The sequence below is a fragment of the Psammomys obesus genome, unplaced genomic scaffold, assembly GCF_907164565.1.
Source record: "Psammomys obesus unplaced genomic scaffold, mPsaObe1.curated_primary_1811, whole genome shotgun sequence".
In the NCBI taxonomy this organism is placed as follows: Eukaryota; Metazoa; Chordata; class Mammalia; order Rodentia; family Muridae; genus Psammomys; species Psammomys obesus.
In genome coordinates this window covers 5950769-5968100 of record NW_026592890.1, presented here as the reverse complement: position 1 = coordinate 5968100, position 17332 = coordinate 5950769, and the positions used below count along the sequence as shown (strand labels likewise).

At 47.0% G+C, this 17332-nt stretch overlaps 1 protein-coding gene across 4 annotated transcripts in view; it reads right to left on the bottom strand.

Moving 5' to 3' along the window:
* The window catches only part of Zdhhc14 (zinc finger DHHC-type palmitoyltransferase 14), a 284482-nt gene that overhangs the window by 130053 nt on the left and 137097 nt on the right, over nucleotides 1-17332 (bottom strand). For all 4 annotated transcript variants that reach the window (XM_055615905.1, XM_055615902.1, XM_055615903.1 and 1 more), the window contains exon 2: nucleotides 13439-13599. In XM_055615905.1, coding sequence (XP_055471880.1) covers nucleotides 13439-13599 — 161 coding nt within the window. The remainder of the gene's footprint in view (nucleotides 1-13438; nucleotides 13600-17332) is intronic.

The window sequence follows — 17332 nt, the reverse complement described above, 5'->3', positions numbered from 1 at the left end:
CTCTCTCTCTCTCTCTCTCTCTCTCTCTCTCACACACACACACACACTCACACACACAGGTGCACCAGAATACACACATACAAACACACATAAGTGTGTACCAGAACACTTACTTGCACACACACACACACACACACACACACACACACACACACGTACGTGCACACACGCAAAACGTATGCATACGCCAACAAGTAACATACAGACTCCCAGTTATGCTAGCACGTTACTTGGCATGCATGTGCTTGGAGCGTGGTCTAAGCAGCTTTCACATGAGCCATCTTCACTTCTGTTGCAAGGTGTGAGCTCAGAGCCTTTCCTTGGAGCTTTGGAAGGTGAATCTGGACAAATGAAAATCGAGGAATCTTTTTCCTCAGCCCTTGTGGGATGGCCCACTGTCCCCTCACTCTAGGCAGCTTCTGGCCTCTGAGTGCTGGACATAAGCATTTCCTAGGGCACTTACACCCAGCTGTGTTGGAAGCCAGCACTCATGTGCTCAGGTGGTGATGCTTAACCTCAGGACTCATCTACCGGATGTAAGGTCCCCTTAGGTGGGGTCCCTACATCCAGTAGACCCCACAGAGCCCTCAGAGCTGTTGGTAAGGAGTGACTCTTGAGAGGCCCTGAGCACTCAGATGGCACAGGACATCTGTGGTGACGGGGACTCTTCCCTTGACCAAATTCTAGCCAGGCTCTTTTCAACACAGCTGGCCTTCTGTGCTCACTTCTGCACTCCCCTGCCATCTAACAGGAATCCTGCTAGGCCAGGTCATCCAGAACACCCCTTCCCGACATCTGATTGAGTCCCTGAGCCACGACCACTCCAGGGAATACTGGTGACCCTGGTCTGCCTTGCACTAGAGTCCTGGGCTGGTTTAGCCAGATGGTCTCATCACCCCTGACCTTTTTCTACCTGATGACTCCAACCCCACTCCTCAGGCAGGAATCCCCACTTTTCTTCAGTGTGTGTGAAACCAAGCCCAGAGGTTCCACCCCACTGCAAACAGCACCTAGTCTCTGTCTCCCTTCCCTCGCTTTGAATGAAGCTGACCTTGGAGTTTCAACAAATGCCCCAAAGTTTTGGCTTGGACAATAACAGGGAAAACCAGAGGGAGACGAGCGTTTTGTTTGGTTAAGCCTGGGCCTGACTCTCCTCTACCCACCAAGCCATGGATGCTCATTAGGAGACGCTGCCTAGGGCCGGTTCCCTGTCCATTAGGACTCCACGTTCCTCTGGTCACTGCCTCTGTTCCTCTGTGACAGTGTTTAGTGTTTCTCTTTACTGTGCTGGAGCCACCTTCTCAACCCCTCACCCCATCATCCTCAGGCCTACTTGCCTTAGTCCACTCCCTCTGTCCTCACAGATTCCACATTTTCCTTTTATTCCTGAGCTGCCAGGCACAATACCCCTGCACCTGGGACAGAAGCCCTTGAGGCCCAGCACAATGAGCCTCCTTGCTCTGCTGACCAGCCTTCCCAAAGGACATTGTGCCCTGGAAGCCAGCCCCATCTCCTTCCTTCTCGCTGCTGTGCACTAGCAAATCACACCATTGTTCCAAGGCGTCTTTGCCCATTATGCTGCCTTGCTGACTTTTTTTTTTAATGAATCATACCTTTGGCTTTTAAAGAAAGCCTCCCTGACCAACTCAGTCCTCCACTCAAAAAAGCTCTTTTTTTCCTTTCCTGGCATCTTCCCCTCAAACATGTCAGTCAAAATACTAACGATAGTAATATCTAATGGGTTATTTGAATAGCTCACCTCTCTTGCAGAACCTGTGGTTTATTTGTTGAATTTACGTGAGTGTGCATGCAGCTTTGCATTTTAAAGTGAGCAGAACAGAGTTGTCTCTGTGTGAACAGCTGAAGAGGCCAAACAGCACGAAGTGTTTGGGTTCCAGATTTTCAGCGAAGCCAAGGAGATAGGGTTTACTTTAGAATAATTGTGTTCTTACGGATCCTTGCCCTAGGTAGGTTTACCTGTTAGACAACAAAATTGAAGCTCAAAGAAGTCAACACACTCCTCAAAGTTACAAAGTGGCAGGGCTGGGATTCAGGACCAGTTGATTTGTCTGCAGACCTTGTGCTCATGATCAGACATTTTGCTAATAGAAACAAACAGACTCTGGGATCTGTAAAGCACTATCTACAGAGAAGGCCCTCACACACGTAACTGTGGTTAGGTACACGGGACGCATGTAAGTGTTCATGCAGCCGTGTGTACCCGGGTGTGCAGAGGACGGCCAGGGTCCATGATGGGTGCCTTCCCCAGTTGTTCTCTATCTTCTTTCTTTTTAGTTAAGGTCTCTCACTGTACCTAGAGTTACTGATTGGCTAGATAGGCTGGCCGATGAGGATCAGGGATCTGTTTCCTGCTCAGTGCTGGTGTTGTAGGCTTGCATTGCTGTAGTACCAGGCTTTTAAAATGAGTGCTGGGGATTTGAACTCAGGTCCTCTTGCTTGCATGGCGGGCACTTTTCCAATTGAGCCGTCTCAATAATAGGGAAGAACATGTCGCTATCTCACAGCACGGCAGGCAGGGAGGTTTATTAGGGCCAAATTCTCAATATAGTTAGCCAGACTCCTGAAAACGCTCAGTTTTGAGGGTTAGATGGAGTGGAAGTCACTGACAGTTGGGAAGGACAGTCACTAGGTGGTGAGGGCCAACCTCAGGGCTATGTTTCTCAGAATTCCCATGACTCACCTGACACCTTGGTAAAGTTTATGCAGATTCTGACTCAGAAGCGAGTCAGGCCTGAGACTCTGCATTTCTCACAGCTCCTGGCTGACACTGATGATGCTCTCCCCCTAACCCTACTGTGTATAGTAGTAATACATGCTCACTTCTATTTCTGAGGCATGGTCAAAGGAGAGGAATTTTTACAATACTTAGCTTTGGCATCAGTCAGGGTCCCAGAGTCCTCACTGATTAGCTCTCTGTGAGCATGAGGTCATAACTGTCTCTTAGCCTTGGTTTACCCATCCACACACGCACTAAAAGAACTGTCCAGGACATCCCTCATAGCGGGGATGTTCTACAACTCAGAGCACAGGTGTGAAGAGCACCCTGCTGGGGGCGGGGGAGACAGGCGCCCTGCAAGGTTACCACAGGGGTGTCCGTAATCCTCAGCCTGCTTAGTGCCCCTGGCTGGCAGGGTAGGCCTTGGGTGCTCACTGCCATCCTCCAGACGGCCGGCTGACCATGCTCTTGGGCCACGTGTGGTCCCATCTGTCCCTTCCATACCACACAGTCATCTTCTTTTCTGCTTACATCATATCTCCCTCTATTCCACGAGGGTATTTCCTAATCCTGACCATTTCATTACTTCTCCCCCCTTTCATGGTCCTGTGGGTGAGAACTGGACAGGTTCACAGCAAAGCGTATCAGTGTCGCTGTGTGACCACACTGGGCCAACTCTACACTGTTGCTGGATATTTTTTCATTAAATTTTCATTTTTTATATTAATTACAGTTTATTCACTTTGTATCCCAGCTGTAGTTCCCTCCTTCCTCCCCTCCCAATCCCATTCTCCCTCCCTCATCTCCTCCTATGCCCCTCTCTAAGTCCACGGATAGGGGAGGTCCTTCTCCCCTTCCATCTGACCCTAGCTTGTTCTTCTCTGTGGCTTGGCAAGGCTGCTCCCCCATCTGGGGGAGGCAGTCAAAGAGCTAGCCGCTGAGTTCATGTCAGAGATGGTCCCTGTTTCCCTTACTAGGGAACCCACTTGGATACTGAGCTGCCATGGGCTACCTTTGTGCAGGGTGGGATCTAGAAAAGATCATCCTGAGTGAGGTATCCCAGAAACAGAAAGACACACATGGTATATACTCACTTATAAGTTGATACTAGACATATAATATAGAATAAACCTACAAAAATCTGTACACCTAAAGAAGGTGAGTTAGAAGGAGGACCCTGGGTAAGATGATCAAGAAGGAGAAAACAAGAAACAGGATAGGAGCCTACCACGGAGGGCCTCTGAAAGACTCTACCTAGCATTGTATCAAAGCAGATAATGAGACTCCTAAACAAACTTTGGGCAGAGTGCAGGGAATCTTAGGAAAGAAGGGGGAGTTAATAAGACCTAGAAAAGACAGGAGCTCCACAAGGATAGCAACAGAACCGAAATATCTGGGCACAGGGGTCATTTCTGAGACTGATACTCCAACCAAGAACCATTCATGGAGATAACCTAGAACCCCTGGCACAGATGTTGCAGGATATTTGACCCCATTGTAAACCTCCAAGATTGTGAACTGTAAAACCCTGTTTCCTGTTTGGTGTGGTTGAGCCCTATCACACACCTTTAATCCAAGAACTTTCTGTTTATTGTAAACAGGTGATTATGGTGTGTTTCAGCCACCCCTAGCACACACCTTTAATCTAAGAGCTTTCTGTATACAGGATTTAATAAAGTTAACCCTAGGTCAAAAGGTAGAGCATCAAACTAGCTGACAGGAATTAAAAGAGTAGGAGAGACTTTGAGTTGAGGGTTATTCAAGACACTGTGGAGAAATGGAAAAGTCTTTTAGCTCTCTAGCTCTCTGAATTTTTGGGCTTTGAGCTAGCAAGCCTTTGGCCTTGGGATTTTTGGCCTTTTCCTCCTGGGCTGTCAGCTGAGCTAGTGAGCTTTTTGGGCTTTTTACATCCGGACATGAGCTGAGAAGGCAGGTCAGCTGGGTGCTTTCTCTGCCTCTCTGAGCTAGATGATTTTCACCCTAGCATCTTGGATACTGAGACTTCATTGGTGAAATAGAACAGTTGAGATTTTCATTAAAAAACAACAACAACATCATACTAACTGTTAAGACAGTGAATTTGGTTTAGTAAGACAAAGAGAGCCTTCCTCATATCCAACATGAACTAATACTGCTTTTACAGAGGATGTGGCCAAGTTGCCCTAGAGAATGCCATCTACACATAGAGGCCTGTGTATAAGTGAAATCTCAACCTCTATTAAGAGATAGAGATTCAGATCTAGGATTGGTGGTTTAAGCTTGAGATCACAGCTAAGGAGGCTCAGGCAGGAAGATGGGAAGAACAAGGCCAGCCTACATTACAGAGTGAGTTCAAAGCTAGCCTGGGTAGCTTTGTTGAGACCATGTCTCAAAAAAGTATAAAAGAGATCTGGGGATGTAGCTCAGTGTTTGAACATTTGGCTAGCATGTGTGAGGGCCTAGATTCAACCCCCAGCTTCTACCATCAGAGAAGGGAGAAGAAGGATAGAGAGGAGAGGGCAGGGAAGGACAGACATTGATTTAGGATGGGGACACAGTGACTATTGGAATATTTATGTAGATTGGGGGGTCTGGACTCTTTAGCTCCATTCAGCTCAGTGTGAGAACTAAAGTGTAATCTCATTTATTTTAAAAGAGCCCCTCATCTCATGCTCTCCTGCAGGGAAAGGCAACTTGCCTTGTGACACAAAGTTATCTGGGGGATGGAAGATGATTGTATAACAAGTATCCATTAAAGGAGCTGAGCAGATGGCCTTCTGTGGCAGCCAGGGGAAGTTGCCGCCCTGAGCACTCATTACACAGAACGCCCTTCAAAATAAGCAAACACACGTATATCAGGAACAGAGCTCAGTCACAGCACTTGCTTCTGTCCCGTGCATTTGAACTGTCTATGGGAAGAAGAAGGCATGCAGGCTTCCACACACTCCCTGGATGGAAACCATACATCCTTCCAAATCCTATGGTAAAACAAAATCCTTGTGCCTTCCTTTGCTAGAACTAGACTCTTAAAATTTTGTGGTATTTACCCCAAATACCATCATATTGAGCTGTGACATCTGGTTTCCAGCTCTGGGATTTACTGAGACAGGCAATCAAGAATTTTGACATTCTGAGCCTCCACCCTACATTCATGTGGGAGATTGGCTGCCTACCCTTCCCTGGCATCTGTACACACCAGATCATTCTAGATTTTTTTCCCCAATACAAGGAATCTAATTTTCTCCTCTTTTCTTCCTAGGATGCTGTTTTCTTAAAAAGCTTTTGTCTCTTCCAGAAATTCTTTCAGATTTGGTGGCTCCTGGCTCTGCCTCACTTAAGTGCCATACAAATACCACCAAACATATGTACAGCAGGGACATTCCCAGGACACAACACAGCCAGGATCATCAGGCAGCTCTCAGATGGTAACAGGACTCTCTGGAGTCCGCCTGCAGCACTTCATCCTCTGCCCACTCAGCATAGGGCTTTGGGCCTATGGGATGCCAACCCAGAACCCACATCTGAGCTGCAGCTAGGATGGAGAAGTTCAGTTCAGGAGACGGGAGAGCTGGGGCTGGCTGATGCTGCCAGTGTGTGGGGAGAGAGAATGCAGTATGGGGGAAGGGAAATGCTATGCACTTGAGTAAGTCTAGAGATGTCTCACCCAAGCCCTAGCTCTAGGGCTTCAAGATGGGGCAGAACTTGGAAGAGCTAAGAGTGTAGGGAGTGATGACTTATGGACCCGCACTGGTCTCACAGCTCTGGCCAAATGACCCCCCCCCACGTCTGCAGGTCACTTTCTTTTCCTCACACATAAAGCAGGGATGTTAGTGTTATCTGGAAGCCATAGGGTGAGGTGCTATGTGGGAAACCCCAGGATGATGCCAACCCAAGAGGAGCAGGCAATGAAAACGATACAAGAGCATCATCCTGACTGCTCATCAGGGCCAGCATGCCAGCTGCACAAAGGCACAGGAGAAGCATGAGGAATGTTCTAGCTGCTGGGCCCAGATAAGTGCTTGAGCTGATGCATAGAAGAGACAGACCAAAGATTTCCAGCTGGCACTCCGAAGACCCTGGCAAGGGCTGGGCAGAGCGGATGACGGAGGCAGAAGGATCCCCAGGGACAGGTGTAACTTGGTTCTGGACAGAGCTCTGGGAACCTGTCAAATGTGTGTGAGATGTTCAAATACTACTGTAGGTACAAACCACAGGAAGGGTGAATTGTGGGGACTTGGGAGAGCACTAGGAAAATGAGCCCTGAGGGCATAGCCAAAAGATGTTGCCTTCTAAGAACTGGTGAGAGATGGTCAAAATACTCAGCTATGACACCTGCCATTCGGATCCTGCCAATTTGTGTGTCTCAGCAGTAAGGATAACCGGCACTCAGAGCGCCAGCAGACGGTGCATCAGATTTCATCGCAGATCAATGACAGCCAATGGGATAGTCATTAAGCATATAAATAAATACATAAATGAAGCAGGCGTATTTTAGACCAATTTCATGGTAAATATGGTCAACAGATTCAATCAGCCCCAAATGAAACTAACAGTAGCTAAAAGAACCCCAAAGCCCTCCAATCAACATGATAAAAAAAATTAAATCACCAATAAAGCTTGTCTCTGTGGAAACAGCAGTGCTGGGGCTGGGGAGATGGCTCAGTGGGTAACGTGCCACACAAGCATGAGGCCTCGAGTTCAGAACCCAAACATGCATGTAAAAAGCCAAGCATGCTCATAGAGCTGGACAGGCACAGGCTGAGCGAGGACTTCTCTCAGGAGACACCCACCCACCAGTCATCACAAAAGGATTTGGCCAGCACTATGTTAGTAAACTGACTTCCTAAAAACACACATCTGGGGGGGGAAAAGGCCAGGCATGGTGGTACATAGTGGGCGCATGATGGAGCTTGGTGGCTCATGGTAGTCTACGGCGGTACATGGTGGTTCAAGGCGGTGCATGGCGGTGCATGCAGGGAAAGCAGAGCTAAGAGTTCTGTGATTGCTGGCTAGCCAGCCCTGCCAAATTAGTAAGCTTCAGGTTCAAAAAAATAAGGTAAAGCATGATTTAGGGAGATATCCTTGGGCTACACACACACACACACACACACACACACACACACACACACACACACACTTTAAAAAGAGAAGTAATAATTCTGAAAGAAAATTTACAATAGGTATTTCATAGTATTAAAGAGCATTGATATAGTTTCAAATGTTATGCAGAAAAGAAATTACTCCAATAAAATAGCTTTAGTAAAATAAAAATGAAAAAAGAAAAATATTGGAATCAGTTCAACGGCCATAGAGAAAATGGGCTAAGCTCTTTAATTGGCAAATAGTATTCTCAGAAACATCCAACCCCAGTACTGGGGACTGAACCCAGAGTCTTGTACCTGAGAGAGAGCATCTTGTTATTGAGCTACATCCCTACCTCAGAAACTCTTTTCTTCAGCAAAATCTACTAGTATCGTTAAATTCCAGTGGAAAATCTGTCTGTTCTTAAACACAGACTAACAATGTCATTGGAGAACAACTCCAGCAAGCCAAGTTGGTGGCTAGCCCTTCCAGTGATCCTGGGAAACTCCTGGGTGTGGCTTCTGAGCAGCTGAGGATTCCTGCTTCAGGAAGTCCTCGTGGTGCACTTCCTAACATATTCACCTACAGAGAGCAAACTTGATAGATGGTTTGGTCAAATGAGAGGGAGGGGAGTTGGGAGGAGAAGGAGGAGAAAGAAAAACGGCAGGGGGAGGAAAATGGGCAGGCGGGACAGACTTGGATGTGTGGATACAGTGGTGGCCCAGAGCAGATCTCCTCAAGGCACCGTGGAGAAGAGCGTCTTCTTCTTGCTTTGGGCGTCAAACAGGTCAGGCTCACAGGGCAGCTATCATCTACTCTCTACAAGGATGCCACTGGCTTGGCAGCCATGGGGTTGTGGAGAGGGTGGGCAGGGATGATTCCAGGGAGCGTAGGACAGGGCTGGGCCTTCGTAGGCCTCCGTGGCCACCACAGGAAGACCTGTCCCCGGCAGAAATAAATTGCTTTAGCCCTGAGATTTGTAGGCCAGTGTGTCAGTGTTTGTTGTCTCATCCCGAATCAGTCACTTGGTTCTGACTGTTCTGGGATGAACTGAAACTATGAGGTTTCCAAAGAAGTCTGTATTGACCTTTACATGACCTTCCTTGGACCCCGATGCTCCTTAATGTCTTCTGTTTGGCAACGTAAGTAACTGGGGACATTTTTATGCAGAAGGAACTTTGTGGCATTTTTAAGAGGCTCCAAAGCCCTCCTCCTAGACACCCACGCCTCGGCAGAAGTCTGGGGGTGGGGGCGGAGTATGGCTGTTCAAATCCTTGGCAAACCCTCAATAAACTACTCATGTGGCTGTTAACAGGCTTTTCTCTGCACACGCTATAAACAGGTAATTAGAATTAATAGCCTTAATAATAAAAAAAAGGTTTTTAAGCCTACATTTTCATTTTCTTTCTCTGGCCAGATAGCTCAAAATAAACGTTAAGGTTTCATTAGAACAAAATCATATTTTCCAAAGCCAAGCAGCATACAGGAGTCCGCAGCAAGCATCACAGCCATGAGGAAGAAAACAGTATGCCTGAACCCCCTTCAAGCTTGAGGAGCTGCAGCACCCGGTTCTACCTTTCATTTCACTCTCTTTACACTTTGGGTAGCCTCTGATGAGGACTCATGTTTACAGAAGGCAAAGACCAAGATACGACTGGATGGGGAACGAGGAGAACTTACAAAACACGAGGAATAAAAACATGTAAACATAACATCGCTTACTGAGTGCCTGATTCCTGGCAAGTATGTCACCAGATACGCACCATTGCCCCTGTCGTGTAGATAAAACATGGGGACATGCTGAGATAAGGGTGTCCTAGTGCAAGGTAGCACACGGCTAAGAGAATGTGTGAACTGGAGTACAAACCAACAGCCTAGTGGTTTCTTCTACCCTCTCTGCTCTCTCCTCCTTCCCTCACCTCTTCCTCTTAGAAAAATCACACTATTGAAGTATAATTTACAAGCCGCAGCAATAGCCCATTGAAGTGTGCAACTCAATAATTCCTAGTGAATTTATTGCACTTTTTAGTCATTACTGTAACCTAATTTTGGGCTCCCCCCGCCCCGCCCCCCATCCCACCCCCATCACCTCAGCCTTCCACCTCATGCTGGGTATAATTTAACCTGCACTCCTACCACTCCCCCAGGATTTCATGGCTCTGCTTCTGTTTCTAAAGACTTGTCATTTAGTCCTTGTGAAACAATATATGATCTTACGTGTCTGGCTTCTTTCACTTAGCATCATGCTGTTGGTTCGTCCATGTAGCATACGGAAATACATGGCTTTTTAAAATGGGTAACAGGATTCTGCTGTGCAGATGTACAAGATGATAGCCATCAGATCACCCTTTTGAGGGACATGTGAGTTCTTCTCAGTTTTTGGTCATCAGGAATATGAGAAATGGATACTTTATTTTTCTTGGCTATATACTTAGGAGTGGAATTGCTGGATCATGTGGTAACTGTGTTTACCCTTTTCGAGAATTCTGAGGCATTGTTTTTCAAAACATATCTCATTTTACATCGCCATCAGCAATGAGTTGTAGGTTTTCCACATCCTTGCTAACATTTGTCATGTTTTGTTTTGTTTTTTTTTAAATCAGAGTTACCCTAGGGTGGGAAGTTGTGAACACTTGATTGTGGTTTTGATTCCTATCCCCTAATGACACTGGGTGTTAAACATCTCTTCATGTACTCCCTAGGTCTTCATACATCAACTTTGGAAATCAGCCTGCTCATGATTTTAACAATTTCTTTTAGTCTGTCTCTGTCTTTCTTGCTTATCAGTAAGGGAAAAGATCTGTCAATTTTGTTGATCTTTTCAAAGAACTAACTTCTAGCCTCATTGATTTTTTTCTTGTTTTGCTTTATTCTATTTTATTGGTTTCCTCTCTAAACTCTATGAATGCCCTCCATTGCTTCTTGCTTTGAATTTAGTTTGCTCTGCTTTTCTAGTTTCTTAAGATAAAAACTTTGTTATTGATATTTTTGGTGCTCCACTTGGAACATCATTCTTCTGAGGGAAATGGTGGTGTTATTGGTTCAGCAGGTCCTGGCAGAATGTACTCAGCCTTACCAGCACTGGGGCTGGAGAGAGAGGCATGTGGCAAGAATGCCACAGAAACCTAGACTTTACCCAACATTCCCTAGTTAATTCCAGTGACTATTTCTGACAGTTTTGCTCAGTTTTCCTCCCTCCATGGGAAATCAAGTCTTGTTTGGGCTCAACCACTCCTCAATCGACCTCTCATAGAGTCTATGTTTTTGCAGTCATGGGGCATATTTCATTTTAAAAGATTCTTAAATCTCAACACACTGTGCCTCTGGGAATCTGCATTTATAGCAGAGAAAACCAATAGAACTGTTCCAGCCCAAGCATGCAAGGAAGGGGGGGCACCTGGCCCTCACCCCACCGCTCTGGCAGAGGCTCCTGTGGTGTCCTAGAGGGGATCATAGCACACACTGTCTCCTTCTGTGGCTTTGCCCTCCACACAGGGGTTTCCAGATTCTGATGTGAAATGGCCCAGACTACAAACCCAGTCTTCTCCTGAAGGAAACTGGCCCCACCTTCTCCTTTCCTCAGGGATTCTGGAAATGAGAGGTACAAGGCTCCAGTGCCACACTTCCTCTTAGTAAAGCCCTTCTTTTTTTTGGGGGGGGGGCGGGCACATGGTCCTCATTTGTAAAAGAGAGCAATAATAACTTTATCTACACACAGTTACATAGATGTGAGGACATTTCCATGATAGTTCCAAAGTTCCATGCTTGAAAATGACTGAAGTGCAGTAAATTAGGAGGCTTTCAGTAATGAACTAGTATGCTCCTCAGGTACCAAGACACAGTGGCAAGAGAAGGGATGCTCTTTCCCTCACCACTTCCTCCTTTTCCCTCTTCTCTACTCAGGAAACAAGATGGCTGCAGAACAGCAGGTGGCATCATGTCTTCCCAGTGTTGAAGACTGCCACCCATGAGGGCCCTGAAGGGGTGAAGAATGGAGCAAGAGCAGAGAGAAGGACAGAGTTCTCCTTTGACCTTGGGAAATGTAAGCGCATGCCTAGCCTTGGCCACACTGTACCTGCTTGGCAAAGGGGCAAAGGGGCAGCTCTGCATCTTGAGCAGAGACTGCAAAGAGGACCAGCAGAGAAATCCCTGCTGGGTGGTTTTTCCAGACCTGTTCTTCACGTTCACTTCGAGTCATCAGAGGCCGACTGCCATTCTCACCAAACTTACTGGTGTGACACAGCAGACATCACCCCACTCAGAGTGCTTTCTATCAAGAAAAGATTCAAACTTTTAAAGTTTGCTTCGTGAGACATTAGGATTGATTTTATTTTTTCAAAATAGATTGCTGTAAACTCTAACTTCAGGCTTCAATTTCTAAGGAAAGCAAAGCCATTCATTTCAGCACACATCACTGGTACACACTGCTATGGTGCATAAATGAAAGAAGGCCTGGATCCTAGGCTGGATAATAAGATAGTCTAAGTCACAACTTTGTCTTTTAATTATTGATCATCAACTTGATGAGGACTAGAACCACCTAGGAGACAAATCTTTGGCAAGGAGCTTCCTTTGGTAAGGAAGCTTCCAGGGTGGATTAATTATGGTGGAAAGACCCACCTTAATACTCTGGTGCTGTTCTGTGAGCCAGAGTTTGGGATTAAATGAAGAGGGGAAAGTGAGTTGAACATTAGCATTCATCTCTCTGTTTCCTAGCAGAAACAAAATGATCTATGACCAGTTGCATCGGGCTCCTGCTACTCTGATGGTTGCTCCCTTGTACTGGCTAGTCTTATGAAAGCTTGACGTACAAACTAGAGGTATCTGAAAGGAGGAAATATTAACTGATAAAATGCCTCCATCAGATCCAGCTGGAGGGCATTTTCTTACTTAGTGAGCAATAGGGAAGGCCCCAGCCCTTTGTGGGTAGTTCCATCTCTGGGCTGGTCCAGGGTTCTATAAGAAAACAGGCCAAGCAAGCCATGGGGAGCAAGGCAGTAAGCAGCACCCCTCCATGGCCTCTGCATTAGCTCCTGCCTCCAGGTTCCTGCCCTGTTTGAGTTCCTGTCCTGGCTTCCTTTGGTGATGAACAGCAAGCATAAGCTGAATAAGCCCTTTCCTTCCCAACTTGCTTTTTGGTCACAGTGTCCACTTGCAACAATAGAACACTGACTAAGACAACCCTGGTGGGACAAAGCAAACTCCACCTTCTTTAAATTCCTTTGACAGATATTTTGTTGCAACAATGAGAAAAGTAACTAATACACTTAGCTTTTCTTCTATAAACTAGGAAAGTTGCCATGACCAGCAGAGAGCACAAGAGAGAAACAACCTCAAAACCACTGAGATTCTGGACCAGAGCAGAATTGGACGCTTGAGTTTCAAGGAAACATGTGGAAACCTTCCTCACTGGAGGCCTTCTTGCGTGTACCACAGCCCCTGCCTCAGCACTGCAGCGCCCCAGTCTTACCTCAACCACTTCACACCCCAACCTTCTGCTCAGGTCATCTCCTACAGCTCCTTCCTTCACAGTCACTCTTCATGCCAGCCAGCACCCTGCCCTCTGCACAAACGTCCCCAACTTTGGAGCTGGCACTGGTGGGGAGTGACCACAGGCTAAAGAGCAGACTTCAGCGTTACCTATTTGCCTTTCCAGATCAGCGGCTTCATCTGGGGTGGCTCGAGGGAGGACTCCTGGATCACTGAAGCTGGTCCGAAGCAGAGTCCCCATGACAAAGAAGAACAGGATGCCTCCGACCGCAGGGATAGCAGGTGTGATGTTCACTGCGAGGTACGGACAGCTGCCAGCAGGTTGCAGAGAGAAAGAAAGAAATTACAGTGTTAGGATCCGGAGTCAGTTGGTGAGGCGGGTTTCTTTTTGAACTCAGAATTGATGGGCAGGGTTGTGTCAGACACTTGTCCGGCAATCGTGAGAACCTGAGCTCGTATCCCCAGAACCCATTCAGTATTGTGTGTCTGTAACCTCTTCTATGGAGAGAAGGGAGACTGACACAGGAGACTTCACAGAAGCTCACATGTCAGCTACCCTGGCACATTCGGTTCTGAGCTAATAAGGAAATCCTGTCTCAAATAAGGTGGATGTCGAGAAAAGACCCCTCCCCCCCCCCCAAGTTGTCATGTAACCTCCGCTTGTGAGCTGTGGCCTGTGCACACCCACACTCTCTCTCACACACACGTACGAGAGATGAATTTGAGTTTTAAAGAAGAAAATGTAGATTTGGGATGGTCTTCAGTGTTCTCTGAGACAACTGATCCCCATGACAGTCCAAGTCCCCTAAGAGCGATGCCAGCAGAACAGAAATAATCCTGCTTATACAATCAATCTTAAATGTCTTGAGTTTGAATCAATATACATGAGTCCTTTGCATCAATATACATGAGTCCACTTATCCATAGCCCCACCCATCTCTGGAACCACCGAACACGATGCCAGTGTGGAGACACGGCTATCCGACCCACCAGGCTCAAACAACTCAGGAACTTTCTACCAGTGTAATATTCCCTTGGAAAAAAACTCAAGGAATCATATGTTAATATTGTGAGGGCAGTTTGTACAAAAGAGGGCGGCGCTATGCCATGGAAATGAACTTGCAGGGGAGGTTCTGAAGAGTGGGGGCAGGACAGGGGGGAGGTCCTTGGCTGAGCTACACCAATCCCAGGCTTTCCCAGAAAGCCTCTGAATTACCAATTCATGAGTGTAGTCCAGCTCTTATTATTTCTGTTTTGTTTGTTTTTAGGAGATGGCGAGGTGCTGTCTTTCTTGGTTCCCCAATATGGACTTCACACCCTGGACCCAAGTCATCCTCCTGCCTGAGCTTTCCAAGTAGCTGGAACAACAAATGCTTATCACTATTCTATGAAATCCTGCTTATTGGTGGACAGAAGAACATATGCTGTAGGGGTAGTGGAAGGAGAGGAGAGGAGAGACTTTGTCAGAATAAAGTTTGTGCCTGAGACTTGGCATCTGACCCTTGTCCTCATACTGTGGTGTGGTGGGGCTGGGTAGGTCCAAGCATTGGGCACTTGGCCTGCTGTCATGGTGCCTTGGCACCACAGAGGTGAGGAGTGGAAGAGGGGAGAGTTAGTTCAGTGCTTGGAACTTAGTATAGGAGAGGTCTGCCATGGCTATCATTAGTATCTTGGGGCCACATTAAACACTGTCAAGGGTGTGGAAGAATGCAATGACACCATGGGCTCACAGTGCTGAGGGGAGGCCCTCCTAGGAGGCCCTCAGTAGTCCTGGCTGTTCCAGGCAAGAGTAGAAGCCACAGAAGAAGGAAGCAAGCTCTGCTGAGAACTGGAGGTAGATGAGCTGTGGCTCCCACCCAGGTACCAGCACCCCCACTGTGTGCAGCCTCTGGGGGATTCCCAGGGGGTACTGCCAAGAGTCAGCTCTCAAGGACCACAAGATGGGAACCGCTTTGTTGAAGGAGCAAAGACCTTTCAGAATCCTCTGCTCTGAAGAAGTGCAGAGACTCCCCATGGCTTTCAGAGGGTGGTAGGATGGTCCTAGATGTGAACGCTGGAGACTGATTCCCAGCTGGCCGTGTGGAGCTTGTCTCTAGGAAAACCACCTGACTAGACATGACACCCAGAGCATTTCCAGTACCTCTGTAACCACTCCCACCAACTCTGCTGCAGAAACAGAGCAAAGCAAAACCACAGCACAAAACAGACTCTGTCGCACTCCAGCTGGGATGACAGTTCTGATGCTTCTTCACGGGATTAGAAACAACAGATCATTGTTATTCTTGTACCAACTCCAGGCAGCTATGAGCATCCTCAGAGAGTCTCGTAAAAGTGAGCTTGGCAGGAGGAGTGTGAGGATGTGAAGGACTTTGTTTAGGAAAAAGAAAAAAAATCTAAGAAGCATTGACTTCAAGAACCTTCTGAATGGGGGAACTGTGCCCCAAAGTTAGCATGTCAGAAACAATCTCCAAAGTGACTGTCCTGAGACTTGAAGGCTTTGGGGAACAACTTACCAACAGATTGAAGTTGCTTTGGAAGCTCCACCCTTCAAAAGTGTGTCGGCTGTAAGAGTGAGCCCATCCCTCTTTTGACTTCCCTTTGCCTCGCCTCTTCTCTTTACCCGCCCTGAGGAGACGCAGCCCTGACTGGAGGAAGGCCCCTTCACTGTCGGATTCCTAGCCTCCAGAGCTGTCAGAAATGAACCTATGCTCCTTGCAAACTGCTCAGTCTCAGGCGTTCTGTGATAGCATCATGAACTTGACCAGTGCACCCCTGTGGAAACATCTACTCAATCACAGAAGATGCCTCTTCAGTTCAGTTGGGATTGCTGTGTGTGAAGGGGGTCTGTGCTTCCCTCTAAAGGCTTTAGGCAAACCCCAACATAATTAATGCTCTCTAGTGGGCTTCCACCTTTTCTAAAACATTTTGGTTTTATGATTGTAAGCACCGAAAAGCTTCAATTTAAATACTTAAAGAATTCAGAATCCCACAACCAAGCAAAAAGCAGTTCTCTTATACCCTTGAGCCTGCAGAGAGGTTCCTGTTCTTAGGAAATATACTCTGCAGCATTTAGGGATAAAGTACCATACAGAGTTCTTTCAGATAGTTTAGAAAAAACTATGGTGTGGGGGGATAAAATGGAACAAATATTCACAGGTGGATTTGGGTGCAAATAGATATATGTTATTTCATTATTGCAACTATCCTGTGGCCTCCAGTGTTCTGAGGCCTGTAGCTCGCTCCATGTGGAAGCTGAGGAGCGGCCCTTCTGTGTGGCTTCCTCAGAGAAGACAAAAGAATGTTCCATAGCTCACTGAACTACTGTGTCGGGTCCACATTATGCAAGCATTTGCCAGGCCCTCTAGGATCCTCTGTGCTCTGAAGCTCTAAGAGATGAGGTCTTTATGTCAGTACAGCTTTATAAAACAGTGGGTCCTTGGTGACAGCTGTTCTCTTCCACCAGCCTCTGCATGACCAAGAACCGCCCTAAGTTCTTGAGAAGGCCCTGTGATCTCTGTATCAAACCTGCAGGATTCATGCTTCTGAACAATGGCAGCTGCGCTAGAGGGACAACCTCGGACTGGAGCTCAGAAGAAGCCGAGATCACCTTTAGTCCTGGTAATGAAAAGCAATAAGCCTACTCTGCCTTTGATTGTCACTGAGAATGTAGAACTCCAGGAGAAATGAGACTGGGTGGGCAGCTTGCCAATTTGCAGCAACTGGCAGCATTGGCACAACAGCCAAAGGATTGTGAGCAGCATAGAAAGTCTTAGTCCAAGCTCAGACCACTTGGAAACAAACAGCCCCCTCACATTCTGAGCAACGGTGCCCTGGGCTCCAGCACCAAGCACCATCTGTGATGCAAAGACTCCACCCCCGAGGGCCTGGATTTCATACAAGATGATGATACAGCTGCCAGAGACACAAACACCAAATGGAGTCCTATTTCTGTCTCCGGAATTGTGACCTACATACAGCCCAGGGCAGCGCAGAAAACAGGAGACAGGCATCTTCATCTTCATAAAGCTCAAGTGGAAAGTGACA